General features: G+C 36.2%; 1 protein-coding gene across 1 annotated transcript in view; it reads right to left on the reverse strand.

Annotated features, from left to right (window-relative positions):
• Positions 1-9724, reverse strand: part of LOC124982705 (disintegrin and metalloproteinase domain-containing protein 5-like) — an 80851-nt gene extending 71127 nt beyond the window's left edge. The window contains 8 exon segments of the mRNA XM_047549668.1: positions 2783-2848; positions 3680-3857; positions 4617-4693; positions 4970-5048; positions 7607-7662; positions 8391-8470; positions 9228-9518; positions 9637-9724. Of these exon segments, the coding sequence (XP_047405624.1) occupies positions 2783-2848; positions 3680-3857; positions 4617-4693; positions 4970-5048; positions 7607-7662; positions 8391-8470; positions 9228-9518; positions 9637-9724 (915 nt within the window).
• Between the last annotated feature and the right edge of the window lie 12021 nt (positions 9725-21745).

Raw genomic sequence — 21745 nt, forward strand, 5'->3', positions numbered from 1 at the left:
CTTTCTCTTGGTTTAACTTGCTCTTTTGTTCTACTATCTTGACATAAATGTCTTGATTATTTATTTTCAGTATTCCTATTTTCCCAGTATATGTGCTTAACCACTAATGAAGGCTTTAACTGTATTCATGAAGTTGATATTAATACTGGGTACATACTTTTTCTAATTTCTACTCTTTTCTCTGATCATGGGTTATTAAGAAGTGTAATTTCCAAAAGACAGGAATCTTCTAGTTCACTTTTTTATTAAGAGTTTCTAGCGTAAATCCACTGTAGTAAGAGAACACACTATATACATACTAATGCACAGCCGCTGTCTATGGAACTTCTATTCTGGCTGGCATCAAAGGTGGATGATTAAAGTGGTCTTAGTCCACAAGTCACCTCAGCAGTACGCAGCCCATGGAAATATGGGTCTTAGACTTAACCAATGCTGAGCTGGTCTCAGAAGGCTGTGGGCTCAGTGTGCAACACAATATTGTCCCATTCCCGGCCATAAGCATGGCACAGGAGCCAGGGGCAACAGCAGTTTGAAAGAAAAGCAGACCAAGTTAAAACATGACAGGATAAGCAACTATTTTTCAGAGTCCACAGCTAGTCAGTCTCCCTAGAAGAAATTAAATCAATACGGCTTCTCCCCACCTTCAGATAGCAACAAATAAAACCAGAGGGAATACTATTAAAATGGGATATCTCAATAATCAGTCTAAAATGAACTTGTACTAATTGAGTTACTGAAACCCTCCCCCCTCACAGCAGACAAGGAAAATGGGGAGCACCAGACCTAAGAGCTCATCACTCCCAGCGAGTGAAAACCCTGACCCAACATTCAACACAACATCCGTGGGAGTGCAGACAATCACAGGCCAGCTGACACTTCATCTTTATCAATGGTGACAGATAAAAAGCCCATGAGCTACACCAGCTAGGGCAGAGGCTTCTGTCATCAACAGAAAAGAAAGAAAGAAAATGTGCTATTTACACATTGGAATTTTACTCCATCATTAAGAATGAAACCTATGGCATTTTCTAGTAAATGAAGAACATCATGCTAAATGAAATAAGCCAGACCCAGAAACTCAAGGTTCAAATGTTTTCTCTCATACGAGAAAGCTAGACCAAATTAAGGGAGAGAAAGTGAGGGAATTCCATGAAAATAGAAGAGACATAAGTGAAGGAAAGGAAGTGGATTAAGGGGGAGAGAGGAAACGTGGGAAAAGAAAGGATTTGAGAACCTGTATCTTAAACTTTTAATATCTGATTATTTTGTGGATCTAAATCCATTGTTTTGCTTGGCATGATAGTGCACGCACCTAATCCCAGCAGCTCAAGAGGAGGACAGTAAATCAAGGGGAGTCTTAGCGATTTAGCAAGACCCTAAGCAACTTAGCAAGACTCTGTCTCAAAATAAAAAATAAAAAGAAGGTTGGGGATGTGGCTCAGTGGTTAAGTACCTGTGGGTTCAATCTCTGTAGTAAAATAAATAAATGAATCCATTGTTTTTGTTTTGCTAACCATTTTTCATGGCAAATTATTTCCATATGGATTGTGAGCTTATTACTGATACTAATCTGTAGGAATCATAAGGTATCCTTCTTAAAAGCTACATTTTTTCCAGATAAAAAAACTCCCATCAGATGCCCTCAGTTTTTACCAACCTTGGAAAAATGTAACCTCATGGATTAGAATCATGAATTAGTCATGAATTCTCAATATGAGAATTTTGTTATTTGTTTTTCTTTTTCTTTAATATAGCTAGAACTGAAAAGAAAACAGAAAACTTGTTTTCTCCCTTTGCTTGAAAGAAGTGGCATATTTGTTGTGTAGACTACCCTTCCAATTAGGCTGAAGCAGTTAAGTATTACTACTAAAGGTAGGGGATGAGAGTTCTGAGGGAGTTGTAACCTATCCATTCATGGGGGGGGGGGTATAATCCTTTTGACAAAAGAAAAGTAGTCAATCATTTTTTAAAAATAGTGCCAGGAGCTAGGCCTGGTGGCTCACGCCTATAATCCTAGTGGCTCAGGAGGTTGAGGCAGGAGGATCACGAGTTAAAAGCCAGCCTCAGCAAAAGCAGTCACTAAGCAACTCAGTGAGACTCATCTCTATAAATAAAATGCAAAATAGGGCTGGGGATGTGGTCAGTGGCCGAGTGCCCCTGAGTTCAATCCCTGGTACCTGCCCCACTCCCCCTCAAAAAATAGTGCTAGGATTTAAACCCCAGATCTTATGCATGCCAGCCTAGGGCTCTGTCATGAAACAAAGGGAGAAAGGATAGGATAAGGGAATGACAGTGGAATGAATCTGACCTAACTTTCCTAGATACATATATGAATATACCACAGTGAATCTCACCATCATGCACACTAATTAAAGAAAAAAAAACTATAAGTAAATAGCAGAAAGATCAGAATAGAGGGAAGGGAACAACAGGAGGGAGAAGAGGAGGGGAAGGGGAAGTACTAAGGACTGAATTAGAACAAATTATATGCATGCTTTTATAATTATGTCAAAATGAATCCTATTGTCATGTATAACTAAAAAGAACCTATAAAGAAAAGTAGCCAACAAGTTTCAGGAAACAAGGTGCTTCATCTTAAGAAAGTAGCAGAGATCCTATCTATATACAACATAGATTAACAAAACAGCTTACACATAATTTTTAAAAATGGATTAATTAAAAATGCAAATAAATGGATGAAATTTTTCATAGCATCACTGAAATCAAGTTAAAAATAAATGTCAAATAAATTTAAAATAATAATGTATAAAATAGGACATACCATATTTTTATCCACAACAATATGCATTTCAAGATACCGAGGGAATAATGTAGTATATTCAGTTTTCTGGAAAACACAAAACATGAGTCCTGAGGAACTTGTGAAACTTTACATTGCACTGAAATTACATTTGAAGATAATATTACTGCTGACTATAGTATTAGGCTGCTTACAAATAGGAAATGTAGGTACTATTCAGAGGATTCCAGTTCAAAAAGTGCTGTGATTAGCAAGAATTTTCAGTTAGACTTCCCAAGCTATCTAGCAATCTAGGCATCTTACTTTTGTAATAATTAAAATGAAAATGTAGATCTATACTCTAGAGAATTGTATTACTTATCCTTGTGATAATTATCCTTACCATCTATGTGGGCACATTTTCTACAACTAATTTTAAGAAACTACTTTAGTTTAGAAAAAAAATTACTGAAGTTTACAATCAGTGGCAGTTCACTACAGCCTGGTATGTTATTTGTGGTTAGTTTATAGGTCTTTGTGGATGAAAAATTCATCCCTTCGTTTTATGTGTGTACCTTATGTAAACCACTAAAATTATCCATTTTGAACTCTCTTGAAACAAAGACTTATGTTTTCATCTAAATTTTCTGTAACTGAAGAAACAGCATATTTTATATTACTATGTATAAGCCCATATATGAAAATTAATGTTTTCAGTCCTATATTCACATCTCCCTATTTTCAAGATTGATAAACTTGTATTTAATGACAAGCATACAATGAACATAAATTCATTCTCTAGTGATTTTAAGTCATGCAAGACCTTCATGAAAAAGTAAAATAATGATAAGATTTGCAAGTCACAAATTCAGCTCTGAAAGCATTTTTAGTTTCACAAAATTATATGAAATAAATGGAAATAAAAGAGTTAATACTTACCAGTATAGTTCTTTTGCTTTCATGTGTTGATTCATCAAACTCAGCTAAAATGACTCTTTTTCCCGAGCGAGGAATATTAATCTGATTACTTTTTTCTTCATAAATCATGTGCATAAATCCTGATAGAGTCTCAATTGGTTCAATTCCATAGGAAACATTTTTGAACTGCAATATTCCCCTGAATGTTAAAATAATCAAAGAAAATCTGAAATGATTCTAGCAAAACCATAATCTAAGATTCTAATGAGAAATTGTGGCCAGATTTTTTTTTAAGATTTCAAAGTCACCATTTTTTTTCCACCTTATTTCTTTGGTCTTTGAGGTCTTATATCAGAAATAGACTACTACATCACAATGTATGCTTTCTGTTACAAATTTTTTTTATTATCTTACAGAAAGCACGTAGTGGCACAGATTTGTGTTCTTACACAGGTGAGGATCCCTTTCTAGTACATAGGTTTACTGAGCCAGTCTGAAGGAGCTGTTAGTCTTGGGTCTCTTTTCTTTGATACATGAACTCTCCTCTAATACCTAATGCTCTAAATCATTTGTTCTTGTGGGCCAAACTGAAGGTACTACACGTCTAAAAATGACTGCATGCAGAACCAAACTGTCTATTAGTCTCAGGCATTGTACAATTGTCAATTGTTGTAGAAAATTAAGAAACAGGACAAAAACAGAATTTGGGAAAACTAGAAAAGTATGGAGAGACCAATCAACACTCCCTATACTCCAGACTGGTCAAAGTCACAAGCAGTAGATCCTTTCAGTATTAACAAAGCCTCTCATCAGGCACCAATGCTACAAGGGTACCAATACTGTTTTATTAGTTATACTGATTCATCCTTAGGGAATTGAAATATAAACATGATTATAGAACTAGAAAACAGGTATGGGGAATTAATTTGTAATTGAATATCTTTAAATTGTCAACAACCTGAGTCCTGAACAAGTGTTGAGTGTCACAAGAGAATTTACAAAACCTGCAACATATCCATTATAATTGCAATCCATCTGAAAAATACACAAAGAAAAACAAGTGTATAACTTATTTTTAAAATGCACTCCCCAGTATGTCATTCATATTTATTACTTTATCTATCTTAGTATTTTAATATGATCGTCAATTACTCAATGAACTTGTATAACATAGAAATAATCAACAGTTCAGGATATTCAATCTCAGTAAATGTACCAACTAATATTCTAGTGATTATAGACTATTCATATTTTTTTTTAATTTCAAAATAATAAGCCTGTAAGGAAAAAAAAAAAATCCCTAAGGCTTACCTGAGCTAACAAAGGCTGAGAATGTTCGGTTCCATTTTTGTCATAAGAATAAATAAGAGATGATGGAGATAAAAATGATCTAGGCAAAAATCAAAAAAAATGCTCAAATGAAATAGAAAAAGTAGAAAAAAAATATTCTTCATAAACAAATTGTCTTATGTATTGAGGAATTCAAAGTACTGCCAGTCCACTGGGTATGTTCCATTCTCCAAATATTTCCAACTACAGTTATACTACTAAAATGCAGGTTAATGAAAAAAAAAAAGAAATCACTAAACATATCAAAATAAAATCATATAGGCCCCATTTCCAGCACAGAACTTTCAAATCTTTGTCTTTATCATTCATTGATTTCATAAGTTACTCTTAAACTTCAAAATTAAAATGTAGCATTAGGACCAAATTTTAAAAGATTTGCTTTGTCTCACTATAAAATCATATAAACTCAGCTTAGCTATGTGCCAAATTCATTTAGATATTGGTCAGAATTTTCTTTCATTCCTCTAATTATTCAAAAACTAAACACCACTGCTCCCAATCATTCCACAAAATCTCCGTGTGCCCATCCTCACTCCTTCACTTCAAGAGGATTACTTATTTTATTTAAAACAGTCCTTTATACCTGTTCTATAGATCCTATTCTATTCCATATGCTAAAGATACAAACTCTTTCTGCCCTATAATTTCAAACTCCTCCTGTCCTATAATTTCAAACTCTTCCTGTCTATGGTCTTTTTACCCCAATGCTAATTTAAAAGTCATTTTTAAGTCATTACCATCCTAAATAACTTTCCTTTGGCCCTTTGCCCTATATTTTTCAACTCTTAACAAATTTTATTAAAAGAATAGTTGTTAGGGTTTGGATGCGTGGTGTCCCCAAAAAGCTCATGTATGAAACAATACAAGAAAGCTTAAAGGTGAAATGATCAGGTTATGAGAGCCTTAAACTCTATCAGTGAATTAATCCCCTGATAGGGAGTAACTGGCTGATTACCCTAAGCAGGTAGGGTGTGGTTGGAGGTGGTGGGTCTTTGGGTGTGTGGCTTTGGGGTATATATTTTGTCCCTGGTAAGTGGAGGACTTTCTCTCTCTCTCTCTCTCTCTCTCTCTCTCTCTCTCTCTCTCTGTGCGTGTGCGTGTGTGCGTGTGTGTGTGTGTGTCTGTCTGTCTGTCTCTCTCTCTCTCTGTCTCTCTTTCTCTCTGTGTTTCCTGATTGTCATGTCTGAGCCGCTTTCCTCCCTCGCACTCTTCTGCCTTGATGTTCTGCCTCACCTCAGGCCCCAGGAGAATGAAGCTGGTTGTCTATGTACTGAGACCTCTGAAACATGAGCCCCCAAGTAAACTTCTCCTTCTTAAAATGTTCTTGTCAGGTCTTTTGGTCACAGCAGTGAAAAAGCTAACTAAAACGGTAGTCTACACACACATACTCCACTTTGTCAATTATTATTCAACATGAAACTTCTCTGTAAAATATCCATAACCACCTATAGGTCAAATACAAAAGATATTTAAAACACATTACTGTACTCAACTACTGGCTTCTATTTGAAAATCATGACCGCTCAGTCCAATCAATTTATATTCACTTCACTCTCCTCCTGTTCTTCCTACCTGTCTGGCTGCTCCAGTTTCATCTTCCATGTTGGCTACATTTTTTTTATTTACCTATCCCTTTTTCTCTAGGCTCAGACTTTAGCCACTAATCTGTTCATAAATATAACTCTCATTAAATAAATCAATATAGCCAAATTATTACTTACTGATAAATCTATATCCTTATACCTATATTCATCTGTCCAGTGGGAAAAATCCACTTGGATATCTTTTAGGCCCTAAAATCCAAACTCACTCTCTCCTCATACAAATATCTCCCTTGCTCATATTGCTCATTTAATTACACCATAAGCTATCCATTTTCTTAAGCAACAACTAAATTATACCTGAGGTTCCCCACTGTTTCTCAATCATTCTACCAAATCTATTTTGAAGGCCATTGAATTTTTCTTTCCAGTGCTATAATTGATGATGCACCACCAGCACTGACCTAAACTATTCCAATCATCTTATTGGTCACCCCTACAAGACTCTATTTGACTATACAAGTACACAAGTAAAGTCATTTTTGGCTCCCAATATCCTCAACCAGACTCCCACCTTATTTTTCAGAATATGTTACCTCTATTCTTTAGAAAAATATATCATTCAGTAATTCACAATGACTTTTTGCATATCCAAAAAAACCCACTCTGTCTCACATGTCCTTGTTTTGCAAATGATTTTCTCTCTCCATGGAATGTTCCCCTGTTCTACTTTTATTCTTCACATAGCTAGCTATACATCTTCCCTCAATGTTCAAATACCCTTTTACCTTTTTCCAATAAGGTTTCTTTGATTTTCAAATAACACTACTTATACATTTATCATAATAAAATACTATAATAAAATTTTCTCTATTCCTGTATCTCCTTGAATTACTGTGTACCATATTTATTCTCTTTTTTTCTGTCTAGGACTTGGTCTAATACCCAACATATAATAGGTATCAATACATTTGAATTGAAATGGTTCTAATCATAAGTATTTTTTATGATCAAGAAACCAAAAAATTCAATTTGAAAAGATGAAAATATTACTTACTGCTTTTTAAGATGGACAAAATATGGTTTTCCTTCTATTGTAATGATATAAGCAACCTATAACAAGAGTATCCAAAAATTTCAATAAGATTTGTAGATAATATATTCTAAATTACATATTTTTCTAAGTACTTATGCTTTAAGAAATTGACAGAATGAATAATAATATGTAATCATTTTATTTGCTTCCCTATGCTTCAAGATTCTGAACTCAGAACTAATTAAAAAAGAACCCTTTGCTTTGTACCATTACTCAAATATTTCTGGGAGAGAACTTGCCTAATGTTAACTGTTACCTTTTGACTTAGACCCCCAGATCACCCATGCCAAAGGCAAAATTTCATGATTCACCTCACTCACCTTAATCCTGTCTTGGGGGAAACTCAGTTTTTGTTACCCCCTTAAATTTCACACTTGTGGAATCTTATCCCTAAAGTCCTTCATCTTCAAAGAAAAAAGTGTCATGCATATTCATACACATCAAAATGCTCTGCTGTGAACCTATTCTAAGCTGTCAGCTCTGCCTCCTGCAGTAGCTTTGGTTGTCACATTAAAGGCAACTTAACAGTATCTAAGATATAAAAAACATTATTCCCAGATCATTAAGTAGAGGGAAAGGAACAGGAAGAAAGAGGAGAGGAGAGAAAGTGGAAATACTGAGGATTGAAATCAAGTAAATTATATCCCATGATTTTATAATTATGTCAAATGAATCCTAAAGTAATGAATAACTAAAAAATAAAAAATAAAATAAAATGTACACATATACATTATTCCCCAATTACTTTATTTTCTGGATCGTGTTTTGCATCTGTTGATGAAATCTTTTCAGGAACAGTGGTGTGTAGAAAGTTTTTATGAGACTCTAAAAATAAAAATAAGTGATATTATTTTAGTACCTGCGATTTCACATTATTCATTGCTAAGTCTAATTCTGCATTTCTTTCTTTACATTAGCCGCTATTTTTAAATAGTCTATCCATCTCCTCTTTTCTACCATTTTTCTAGTTATTCTATCTCAAGTTTTATTCTCTCTCTCTCTCTCTCTCTCTCTCTCTCTCTCTCTCACACACACACACACACACACACATACACACACAATTCAGCAGTTTGACAGCTTGAAAAAGTACTTGGTACCAAAGTACAGTTTTGTGACAGGAGCAGAAATGAAAAAACAAACTGATCAAGAAAGTGAGATCATTTGCGGGAAAGCGTGCCGATTATTAGGTATAGGAATGCTCTGCAATTTTCAATACAGTAGGTGGACTGCAGTTGTCAGACCAGATGATCGTTGAGAGTTTCTTCCTGGTGATTAACAGAATTTTGTATGAGACGGGTCCAGGGTAGGGGGCGGTGCAGGGAGACACATATTTAATTTTTGTCCATTTTGTAGATAAGAACACCGTCCCGGACAAGTGAATATATTCTATGCCAGAGGCAGCAGCCTTTCTGGTTTCGCTTTTTGGTAATAGGCTAGAGGCAAGGAGAAATCGCGTGGGAGATCATGGAGCCAGAGTGAAGTCTGGGCTTGGATCTGGGATGGGAAGGGAGAGCCCCCTAAATGAACACAATCAGCACTCAGAAGTCCAGGCTGGGAGAGGGGATCAAGTCTCAGAACTCACTGTAGCCTGCGTGCAGCCCACCAAGCCCGGTGAGAAACACCAGAAGAATGAACATGGCTCCACTGTCCTGAAGCCCGACTGCGACAGCGTAACAGCGGTTGAGGCGTTGAGGCCAGTGCAGGAGCAGCTCGCGCCAGGCTGCTGCGCAGACAAGATGCCATACAGGAAGGCGATCCCGGGAGAAGAAAAAGAAGAAAACCTCTGCGAAAGGACGCCATGGGGGTGGCTGATGCTCCTTGCTAGTGGGCCCCTGAGCGCTCCAGAGAAGGCTGTCAGAGTTAAAGCAGTCAGCTAAGTGTTAAAGACAAGTTGGAAAGCCTCAGGGATTTTCAGGTTAAGGCAGTATCTGGTGAGGATTTTGTTTACATCTTTTAGTAAAACTATCGCTTTTCAATAATTTCCATGTTACAGTGAGGAAAATCAACAAATATGCACGTGATGAAGTCACTGATAGCAACTAGGTAGCCTCTCATTACATTTGTATACATCCAAACCATTGTACTAGAAACAAGCAAAATGCATGTTTTAAAACAAACAAAAAATGTGGCAAAGGCTGTGACTCGTTGGATTTCACAATTAGATACACCATTACAGGATAGCTATTGAAGGCAGGATACTCCATAAAATAATCTCTGATCAACTAATAGACTTACAAAAATATCTTCTGCGATATCCCAGGTTATTATTGCTACATTCTGTAATCCCTTGGCCCCTAGTTTTTATTTTAATTAACCCTTTTGAAATTCTGCCTGAATTAGAAGCAGAAGCCTTTTGACTTCTTGGAGTCCCTAAACCTCGATCCTCTGCAAGCCCTAGCTCACATCATAATAAGTAACAGAGCAATACCCCTGCATTACCTATAATTTTGAAAATGCAGAAACCATGTTTATAAATTGAATTGGAAATTACTTGGTCATTATGCAAATCTAAGAGAGGTTATTAGCAGAATAACAGTAACAAATCAACTTTAAAAGGAGCCAAGTAACCAAGAAATAAAAGACATAATAAGTGGAATAAATTGAATGGACACAATTGCTTAATGAATTAGCACATTGAAAAAGCACATAAAGGAACAGAAAAAAAGATTTAAAAAAATAGAAATACAAAAATGAAATTGAGATAAGGAAAATTGAAATATCTAGATAACAGCATTTTCAAAAAGAGAAAAAAATCAAAATAGAAGGAACTACTTAAAGAGATAATAGGGAAAGTTTCTGTAGATTTAAAATATAAAAGAATAGGAAGAGATTGAAAAGATTCTGAGATTACAAAGTGGGCATTGATGAGAAAATTAAATGAAAATTTAAAAGGCCTGAAATTTTAAGTGGCAGCAAAGTTATAAAATCTTCCAAAGGAAAAGAACAGTTCACCTATCAAGGAACAAAAATCATGGATGCATGAAATCAATGGGTCAATATTATTAAAATGTTAACTGAGAAGAACTTTGAAATATTATTCAAACATGAGGGCAGTATTTTTAAATTTTTCTCTGGTATATAAGTTCAAAGGTTTTATTTAAGGATTCATATTGAAAAGGCATTTTATAGAAGAAACTACAGAAAAAGAGAAACAAGATATTATGAAGTGCTATCAGAAGGAATAATGCTCCAACATCTTTGAAGTTTGTTTATATGTAACCAAGAAAATTATCAAAGCAAATGATGAGTATATATACATATACATATATACAAATGTGTATAGTAGCTCAGAATCAAATTTTTAGATAATATTACTAAGAATGGGTGAGATGGAGAAGAGAGATAACAAAACAATAATGATTTTCTCAATTTGAAAAATTCTAAGCATAAATTTACATGACTAAAGAGATTTAGAAAATATCAATGAAAATTGATAGAAATAAAGGAAAATTAACAAAAACACCTTCAGAATTGGAGATGTAAACACATCTGTTATGATTACTGATAGATCAAGCAGACAAAATTTAACAAAAATATATGAAGATTGAATAACTCAAATAAGCTCTCCCTATTAAATATTCATACAATTCTAAATTCAATTATAGAGAATACACATTCTTCCCTATTACCCATGGATTATTTATAAAATGACTATGTCTTAGGTCTTAAAATATTTCAACTAATTTTAAACAATAAGCATATAATTAAATAGACATTTATTTTCAATTATAATGATGATTAATTATTTTAAATAGACCATTTAGCCAATTTCAAATGAAGGAATTGATGTAGTTGCATTGTAACAAGTCATATCATTATTAATTTTCTATTGGCCTTATCCTTTTTATGTATTTCTCTCTTTTATTGCCCTCTTTTAGACTGATTATTTTTTATTAATCCAGTTTCCCATTTTATTGACATGACAACTACATAGTTTTTAATATTTTTTTCTTTTAGTGGTTATCTTAGAATTATAACATTTACCCGGAATAATCTTCATATCTATTGCTGAGCAACCTCAATCACATTTGTGAAGTTCCCTCCCAGAAATACCCAGATTAGTGCTTGATTTAAATTGATTAGGGAAAAGGAATCTTGGAAGTATTTCAGAGCTATGACCTTCTGGGAAAGTGAGGCAGTGCAAAGATTTGCCCTTCAAACCCTGATCAAGTCAGAAAGATTTCAGAGTAACAGGAATGAGTTTATTGAAGGGATAGGGAAAAGGAAAGGGGACACTATTGAAGGAACAACATGCCTCCCCTGCACTCCAGTTATATGGGGATTCCAAAGAAGTTTCCAGAGAGTCCTGCCCAGGTGCACCTCTGGACTTTTGACTGACAACAAGAAGATTTCGGACTTTCAAGAACCCACTCTCATGGCAACTGCAGGTCACCTTAGCCCATGCTGACCAGTTCTAATTAGATTCTTATCCATACATTCTCACAGATTTTACTGTTAGAAGGAATTATTCTTATCTCCCTGAGTTCAGGATCTGTTCACAAAAGTCTCCTGGGTTCCTCCCATTGAAATTTTCTCAGGCCTGCATTTCTCCTACTGAGGAATATGACATAACCTGTCCACTTAAGCCAGGCAGGTCTGCACATAAATTGTTTCTTGAAAAAGAAAGCATGTGAGGGTCAGTATAGCCCATTTTATACAATTATTCTCTTAACCTTGTATTCCCACCATCCTCATCTGTCTGTTCCCTAACAAAAGGACATCTTTAGACAGTATTAGCTGGGGGTATTCCTTAGTGGAGGCATCCCTGGGTCCAACCCATGACATCAAAAAAAAAAAAAAAAGAAAAGAAAGAAAGGAAACAAACAAACACAAACACACACACACAATGGCCCATGAATTTCACCAAGTCCTTCTGTAACCCAAGATAACTAACCTGAATTGGATCATGCCCAACCTGGAAACCCACAAAATATGGGAAAATGAGAGTGTCATCGAAATGACATAAAGTTATCTCTCCACACAAGAAATAGCTGGCATCCTGGAGCCTTACTTCGTATGAGGTACTTTTCTATGACTTACGTATTACTCCACCATGCTCATTTCCAAATGGATAAACGTACTAAATACAACCTCTTGGCACAAATTTGAAGATAGAGATAAAGGATCTTTGACAAGTGGGCAAGATTGATGCCAGTATGCATGAAATTTACCTCAACTCTAGAGTTACCATCAGGCTGCTGCTTATAGACTTCCATTTGTTGTCTTTGCCTAACGGGTTAGCTGACTTGTCTGGAATTCAAATGGGTGAAGAAATGTGACCAGTGTTGACTTGATCAAGTTCTATATAAATCCAAGTTTCTGACATTCCTGACAGAATTGAAAAACTAATTTCCTAAGTGTATGCCCACCAAATCTTTAGTAAACATTTACATTGAACGATATTGTTGATATATAGACAAAGCTTCTAGCCTCTCTAACACATTCAATATACTGAAAACAAATAAGTGAGGTAGTAAATAGAATGCACAAAAAATTAGATATTATTATATGGGCCCAGACCAAGGGGATTCCTATGACAGCAAGAGAACTTTATGAGTATTAATAACGATGTTGATTGTGAAATATCTCTTTGTGTCCACAAAGAAGGAGCAGGTCACAAAATAAAGAACATATTTATTCAAAAGAAACATCCCATATTCATAGATTGGAAGATTTACTATTCTTAAGATGACAGTACTATCAAAGCTATCTAACCCCACCAGTGGCTTCTTTTGTTTTTGTTTTTGTTTGTTTGTTGCTGTTGTTTTGGCAGAAATATAAAAATTCATTCTAAAATTCAACTGGATATTTCCGAATTTCTCCAAAGAAGCTAAAATTTAAACCAAATATTTTGACTCCACTAAGGAATTCTAAAAATCTACTTCTACAGTATGTTAGTTAAATACTCAGATCTCATAAATATCTGTAATCATTAAATTACAGGAAAAAAAATTATTAGAAAACTAATGGAGCTCTTCTCCTCTCCTCCACTTTCATGCTTCTCTCTCTCCTCCCCGCTTTCATGTTGTCTCCTCCATTTCACTCTCTTGCGTGTGCACCCTTTCTCTTTTCCCCTCATTTTCTCTCTTACCCTATGGGGAGACACTCTCTGTGCTTAATAAACTCCCTTATGTGAAAAAAAAAAAAAGAAAAGAAAACTAATGGAAACATAACAAACTCAAACTCAAACTCATAACAAACTCAAACTCAAAATTTACCTTCAGTTTTTATCTTTTAAAGATGGTGTTGGATAGATTCTTACAGAAAGAATTTCTGGGATAATAGAGACCAGCAGGAAACTGAAAGAATATGATCCTGATGGGTTTTACAGCTCCTGAGCACTTGTTTTGCCTAGAACTTTTGAAAAGAAGAAAATATATATATTTTATGACTCATAATATGAAATTATGAGTCTCACCAAACCTCCAGAGTTCTGAAAAACAGAAGAAAAAGCTTCGCATTAAGTATTACAAGTATAACAAATTATCCACAGTGATCTTTAGCAATTGCAAAAAAATACAATCCTCCTGCTAGTGAATACTACATTTGTGCCAATATCCTGAATAAATTCTTCTTTACTGAAATTAAGGAAGATGAATTAACAATGAATTATTTTCTTATCTTTCTTAAAAATTAATGTACTTCTTTTTTCTTTTTGTGATGTAAATTTTAAGATCTTTTTAATTATTATAATTTTCCTATCCCCTCCTCCCTAGATTCCACATGTGGAAGAAAAGATGATACTTTGTCTTTCTGAGTCTGGCTTATTTCATTTTCCTGCAAATATTGTTTCATTATTCTTTATGACTGAATAATACTTCATTTAGTATATACACCACATTTTCATCAATTTTCCCAGCACCATTTTCTAGGTTTTAATCTCCTTTGCAAAGAATCAGATGGCTGTTGATGCATGAATTTATTGCTGGGTCTTCTATTCTATTGCATTGGTTTAGATCTCTGTTTTATACCAATACTGTTAGAAATTCCGAGGTGCTGCAGGATATCAAATGCATTCCAGAAGTGGATTGGCAAGGCAAATTTTACTTCTGCCAGAAACGTGGTCTACTGAACCTGTTTAGCAAGCACACTTGCTGGCAGGCCACCTGTTTTTATCTCTAACATAGGGCTCCCCCTTGCCCTGATTGGAGGAGATCAGGGTTATAATCTACCCAATTAACTAAATTGAAATAGGAGCAGGCAAAGGTAAGGGCTATAATTAAAATGTCTCCGATTGATCTTACATCCCAACTAAAGCTAAATACTATATTCTGAAAATGGACCATGACACTTTCTATTTCTCACAACGATATGCTGCTGTTGTGACAATAGCTCTATAGTATAATTTGAAATCAGGTACTGTGATGACTCCAGCATTGCTCCTTTTGCTTGGGATTTTTTTGTGTGTGAGGGTGGGCAGTTGCGTCTTTTGTGTATCCACATGAATTTGATTTTATTTTTGAAGCTCTGTGAAGAATGTCATTTTTGTGGGGATTGTATTTAATCTGTAGATCACTTTTAGTGGTATGACCATTTTAACATTATTAATTTTCCAAACCTGTGAACATGGGAGGTCTCTCCATATCCTAGTGTCTTCAATTGCTTTCTTGAATACTTAGTAATTTTCATTGTAAAGAACTAGCACTTCCTTGGTTTGTTTTATTATTTTTATTTTTATTCTTATTCTTATTTTTTGAGGCTATTTAAAAAGGGATATTATTCTCAAAAATTCATTATTGTTACATAGAAAGACTACTGATTTTTGCATATTGATTCTGAACTGGGCTACTTTGCTGAATTCATTTATTAGTTCTAAGAGACTTCTGATGAGTTTTCTAGGGTTTTCTACATACAAAATTATACCATTTGTAAAGAGGGACATTTTTAATTCCTCTTTTCCTGCTTGTATTCTTATTTTTTTCTCTTTCCTTACTGTTCTAGCTAAAATTTCAATCAGTTTTTCCCCATTCAGTACAACGTTGACAAAGAGTTTGTTGTACACAGCATCTTTATGTAGAGGTATAATTCATCTATATATAGTTTATTCATAGTTTTTAATCACAAAGGAATAACTTTTATTGAAGGCTTTTCTATATCAATTGAGATGATGTTATTCTCATCATAGATTCTATTTTTGTTTCTTCCATTCATTGATTCATACATGTTGAACCAACCTTGCATTCTTGGAATGAAACCAAATTGATAATGGTGCATGATCATTGTAATGTGATTTTAATTTGTTTTGAAGTATTTTAATTTTAATGGGGATTTTTGAGACTATGTTCACCAAAAATATTGGTCTACTTTTTTTTTTTTTTTAATGTCCTTATCAGGTTTGGATAGTAGGTAATACTGGCTTTCTACAATGAATTTGGAAGGACTCCTTCATGTTGTTTTATGCAATAATGTGAGGAGCATTAGTATTAGTTCTTCTCTAAAAGTTGGATGAAATTAGTCCTTGACTTTTCTTGTTGAGAGGCTTTTTATTACCACTTCAATATCATTGCTTGGATTGATCTGTTTGGACTATTTATACCCTGTGGGTCCAAATTTAGTAGATCATACATGTCTACAAATTTTTCCATTACTTATAGATCTTCCAATTTATTGGCATTGAATTTTATTTATTTATTTATTTTTATTGTAAACAAATGGGATAGATGTTCTTTCTCTGTTTGTACATGGAGTAAAGTCATACCATTTATGTAATCATAAATTTACATAGGGTAATGTTGTTTGATTCATTCTGTTATTTTTTCCCTTCCCCCCACCCCTCCCACCTTCTTTTCCCTCTATACAGTCCTTCTTTCCTCTATTCCTGCTCCCCTGCCTAATCCTAAACCTAACCCTAACACTAACCCCTCCCATCCCCCATTATGTGTCATCATCCGCTTATCAGTGGTTTTTTGAGATTGGCTTATCTCACTTAGCATGATATTCTCCAATTTCATCCATTTGCCTGAAAATGCCATAATTTTATCATTCTTTATGGCGGAGTAATATTCCATTGTATATATGTACCACAGTTTCTTTATCCATTCATCAACTGAAGGGCATCTAGGTTGGTTCCACAATCTGGCTATTGTGAATTGAGCAGCTATGAACATTGATGTGGCTGTATCTCTGTAGTATGCTGATTTTAAGTCCTTTGGGTATAGGCCAAGGAGTGGGATAGCTGGGTCAAATGGTGGTTCCATTTCAAGCTGTCTGAGGAATCTCCGTACTGATTTCCAGAGTGGCTGCACTAATTTGCAACCCCACCAGCAATGTATGAGTGTACCTTTTTCCCCACATCCTCACCAACACCTGTTGTTGCTTGTGTTCTTGATAATCACCATTCTAATTGGGGTGAGATGGAATCTTAGCGTAGTTTTGATTTGCATTTCTCTTATTACTAGAGATGTTGAACATTTTTTCATATATCTGTTGATTGCTTGTACATCTTCTGTGAAGTGTCTGTTCATTTGCTTAGCACATTTGTTGATTGGATTATTTGTATTCTTGGTGTAGAGTTTTTTGAGTTCTTTATATATTCTGGAAATTAGTGCTCTATCTGAAGTATGAGTGGCAAAGATATTCTCCCACCCTGTAGGTTCTCTCTTCACATTACTGAGAGCTTCCTTTGCTGAGAGAAAGCTTTTTAGTTTGAATCTATCCCAGTTGTTGATTCTTGCTTTTATTTCTTGTGCTATGGGAGTCCTGTTAAGGAAGTCTGATCCTAAGCCGACATGTTGAAGATTTGGACCTATTTTTTCTTCTATAATCTGCAGGGTCTCTGGTCTGATTCTGAGGTCCTTGATCCATTTTGAGTTGATTTTTGAGCAGGGTGAGAGATAGGGGTTTAGTTTCATTCTGTTGCATATGGTTTTCCAGTTTTCCCAGCACCATTTGTTGAAGAGGCTATCTATCGCGCCTCCTCTGGCCGCAGAGAGAGACACGACAAATGTCTGAAGCTTTGGAAGTTTATTGTGCACAGTCCCTCTCCTACGCTTCTCTTACTCCTATCTTCTGCGCACTCCCAGCTTCCCTTCTCCCAGCTTCTTTCAGCTCCCGCGTACTCCCAGCTTCCAGCTTGGCTTCAACCTCCGCCTTCGCCGCTTCTTCCGCTTCTTCCTCTTCTTCAGCCCCTGCCGCTTCTGCCTCTTCCTCAGCTTCTGCCCCCTACTCTCCCACCCACCAGGCTTATATACACTTCAATCAATCAGGGGAGAGTACACGAGGTAAACGTGGACAGCTGCAAGCCTAGGATAGGTACACGAGGGGGGCATGCTCTAATCACATCGTTAACTAGCCAATCATTGGAATTCGCTGGTTGTTTACTGTATAGCTGGCCACTTTTGGCTCAGCATCAGGCACCATCTTGACCATGCCTAAGGCTGGGGGTCTCAGAAACCCCGACATATCCCCCTTCTTTACTATTAAACTAAGGCTCGGGACTGTGTCTGTCTTAGGCTGAGTGGTCAGCATATGTCCTTACCCGTCATCAGAGCCTGCAGAGCATGCTGCAGCTCCTGTCTTAGGTTGGTACACAGCCACCTCCTTCATTACCCGTCTTTGACTACCGGTCCAGCATCAAGAGCCATACTAATGGGGGGCTGTCGGCCTTTAGGGCGGTCATGGCCTGATGAAAGATAATTTGATCTCTCTATTGGCTAGCTTGTAGATGCATGCCAAAACGAATGAAGAGAAGGAGGCCAAGGCAGAGGAATACCACCATAGCTCCTAAGCTTGCCCGCTGTTTGACAAATCTATAAACAGAAGAAAAACCATATAGCCATATTAAATACAGAAACAATATACATCCCAATGGAGTTACAATATGGGCAACACAAAACAGCTCTCAGGGAATAAACGCATCCCAGTCCCAAAAGTTCTTGCAAGGTATCCACTTGTTCTTATAATGAGTCCATTCTCTGATAGAGTCTCTATGGTCTGTAAGGCTGCAGCTGCATTCTCAGCCAAATGATCGTTGTTATGGTTGTGTCAATGCTGCTACTGCAAGGACTGTGATGGCAGTGATCACGGCTGTTGCAATGTCAAAGCCTCTTCTGTTTCTTGATAATAGCACTGGCAATTCTATATCTGCAACAGAAACTAGGACTGGTAGGAAGATAGAAATGTGCAAATTGCACGGGTGGCAAAAGAACCATTCCAGTATTGTGAGAGATAGCACACGGTTAGTGAACAGTTAAGAGGTGTTATTAGAAATGTTAGTTGGTAGAAACATAAAAAAGAGGAAATACACAAGCTGACGTGGGAGGAAAAACAACATCATAGCTAGGGTCAGCAGAACGAGTTGCTCTACTCTGGGTCTGATTTGTAGTATGATTCCAACGGCAAAGTGCAGAAATTCCTCCTGTTAAAGCAAAGAAAGGCTAGAAATATCCTTGTCTCCAAAAGCAGCACGACCTGAAAAATCATCAGTAGAATTGACAGACTTGTAAAGGAATTGATGAAAAGCAAGAAAAGGAAGGATAAAAAATGTATTAGTTAGAAATGAAAAATATGGCCAGGCTAACAATGGCCCATAGGTTCCGGGTTTGCCTTTCCGTCTGAGTTTTTGTTATTGGAGGAAGGCTCAGACTCGCCATTGCGAGGAGGAGCAGCATCACTTGCATGCTGTAAAACTCTGATTAGCCTTTCTGGAATCCAGACTGGAGTCTGTTGATCCTGTGGGAAAATACAAACAGACCCTCGGACCCAACGAAGGACTGGATCCGGTCCTTTGCAACAACCTGTCAGGATATCTTTCCATTTTGCCCATACTTGAGGAGTATTATGGGGATTATAATGTCGATCAGCTGCAGAATGGCCGTCCCTATCCAGAGTTAAGAAATTTAGAATGAAAAGAACTAAATTAAGTTTATCTTTAGGAGACTTATAGGAGGCTCCTATTCCCCCTTTTTGTTTATTTAAACAATTTTTTAAAGTAAGATGTGCTCTTTCCACAATGCCCTGTCCCTGAGGATTATAGGGGATGCCAGTGACTGATTGGATGTTAAATGTTTGTAAAAACAACCGGAAGCTTTTGGAAGTATAAGCAGGACCATTATCTGTTTTAATAACTTTAGGTATGCCCCAGCCAGCAAATGCTTGTAGGCAGTGTTGAATGACATCTTTTACCTTTTCTCCAGAATGAGCGGAAGCCATAATGACCCCTGAAGCAGTGTCTACTGACACATGTACATACTTAACAGTACCAAATTCAGAAATATGGGTTACATCCATCTGCCAAATATGACCAGGCAGCAGTCCCCTGGGGTTAACTCCAAAGGATTGTACTGGGATTAAAGGAGCACAATGTTGACAATTTTTTACTATTTGTCGAGCCATACATTTAGATATAGGAAATTTTCTGCTCAAAGTAGTGGAATTTACATGAAATTTTTCATGAAAGAGTTTTGCTTGTTCCTCTATGGAAAAAACAAAAATTGATTTGGTGGCCATATCTACCAAGTCATTAGCATTGGCCAAAGGTCCTGGTAAATTAGAATGAGCTCTAATATGTCCTACATAGAATAGATGTTTACGCTGTAGGATAAGGTTTTGTAGCATAGTAAAATAAGAAGCTACCGTGGACATGGAAGAAATATGGGGTACCATTTCAAGAACCTGTAAAGCGTTAACGATATATAAGCTATCAGATAGAAGATTGAATGGCTGATTATCCGCTAATTTAAAGGCTAATATTACAGCTGCAAGTTCAGTAACCTGTGCGGAGTTGGGTGGAACTATTATGGTGTGAAGTTGTTTACCAATAAGTACTGCACCTACTCCATTTTTGGAGCCATCAGTAAAAATGGTTACACAGTCTTTAAGAGGCTGGACACTAGTCACTTTTGGAAAAACTATGGGAGTATTTTTACAGAATTGAATCCAGGGATGTTGGGGATAATGGTTATTGAACTGAGCTGAAGTGGAACAATATAATACTGACCAATCATCATCATTATTAATTAGCCATTTAATTTGCTGAGTGGAATAAGGAGTTATAATAATAGACGGATGGATTCCAAAAACAGTAATGCAAGATTCTACTCCCTTGAATATTACCTGAGCAATAGCTTGGGGATATGATTGCAATGTTTTAGCCGGAGAGCTAGGGAGATTTATACTTTGCAGAGGTCCTCCTTGCCAAACTATGCCAAAAGGGGTATGCTTTTCTGAGATTATGATTAAACTTAATGGTTGAGTAGGATCACAACGATTAACGTAACACTGCTGAAGTCTATTCTCTACTAGCTGTAAGGATATCCGTGCTTCGGGAGTAAGTTTCCTAGGGGAATTCAAGTCAGGATTACCTTTTAATATATCGAATAAAGGTTTTAATTCCCCTGTAGATAATTTTAAATAGGATCTGATCCAGTTAATGTCACCTAAGAGTTTCTGAAAATCGTTCAAGGTATTCGATTGATCTGTCCTGATGGTCAACCTTGTTGGTCTGACTGTAGTAGCAGTGAGCCTTGTACCCAGATATTCTTGGATCTCCTCTAATTGTAATTTTTCAGGAGCTATCGTTAGTCCTCTCTTTTCTAATGCTTGAGTTATAAATTGTAATGCTTCTAACAAAACTTCTTTTTCTGGATGGCAGATAAGTATGTCATCCATATAATGATAAATCAACAATCTCTTAAACTTTTGTCTAGTAGTTGTTAACGCTTTATCTACGTATATTTGACATATAGTAGGACTGTTAGCCGTACCTTGAGGCAACACGGTCCATTGGAATCTCTGTTCAGGCTGAGTGTGATTAAGAGAGGGCAAAGTAAAAGCAAATCTCCAACAATCATTTTTGTGTAAGGGTATAGAGAAAAAGCAATCTTTTAAATCCAGAATAATAGTAGGCCAATTTTTGGTAGTGCAGTGACAAGAGGGAGTCCACATTGGATGGGTCCCATAGGGTACATTTGTTCGTTTATGGCTCTTAAATCATGTAATAACCTCCATTTTCCTGATTTTTTCTTTGTTAAGAATATTGGAGTATTCCAAGGAGAGGTAGAATGTTGTAAATGATCTGCTTGTACCTGCTCTCGTACTAACTTATGAGCTGCCTCTAGCTTCTCTTTTGTTAGGGGCCACTGTGGAATCCAGCGAGGCTTA

The sequence above is a fragment of the Sciurus carolinensis genome, chromosome 4, assembly GCF_902686445.1.
Source record: "Sciurus carolinensis chromosome 4, mSciCar1.2, whole genome shotgun sequence".
Classification (NCBI taxonomy): Eukaryota; Metazoa; Chordata; class Mammalia; order Rodentia; family Sciuridae; genus Sciurus; species Sciurus carolinensis.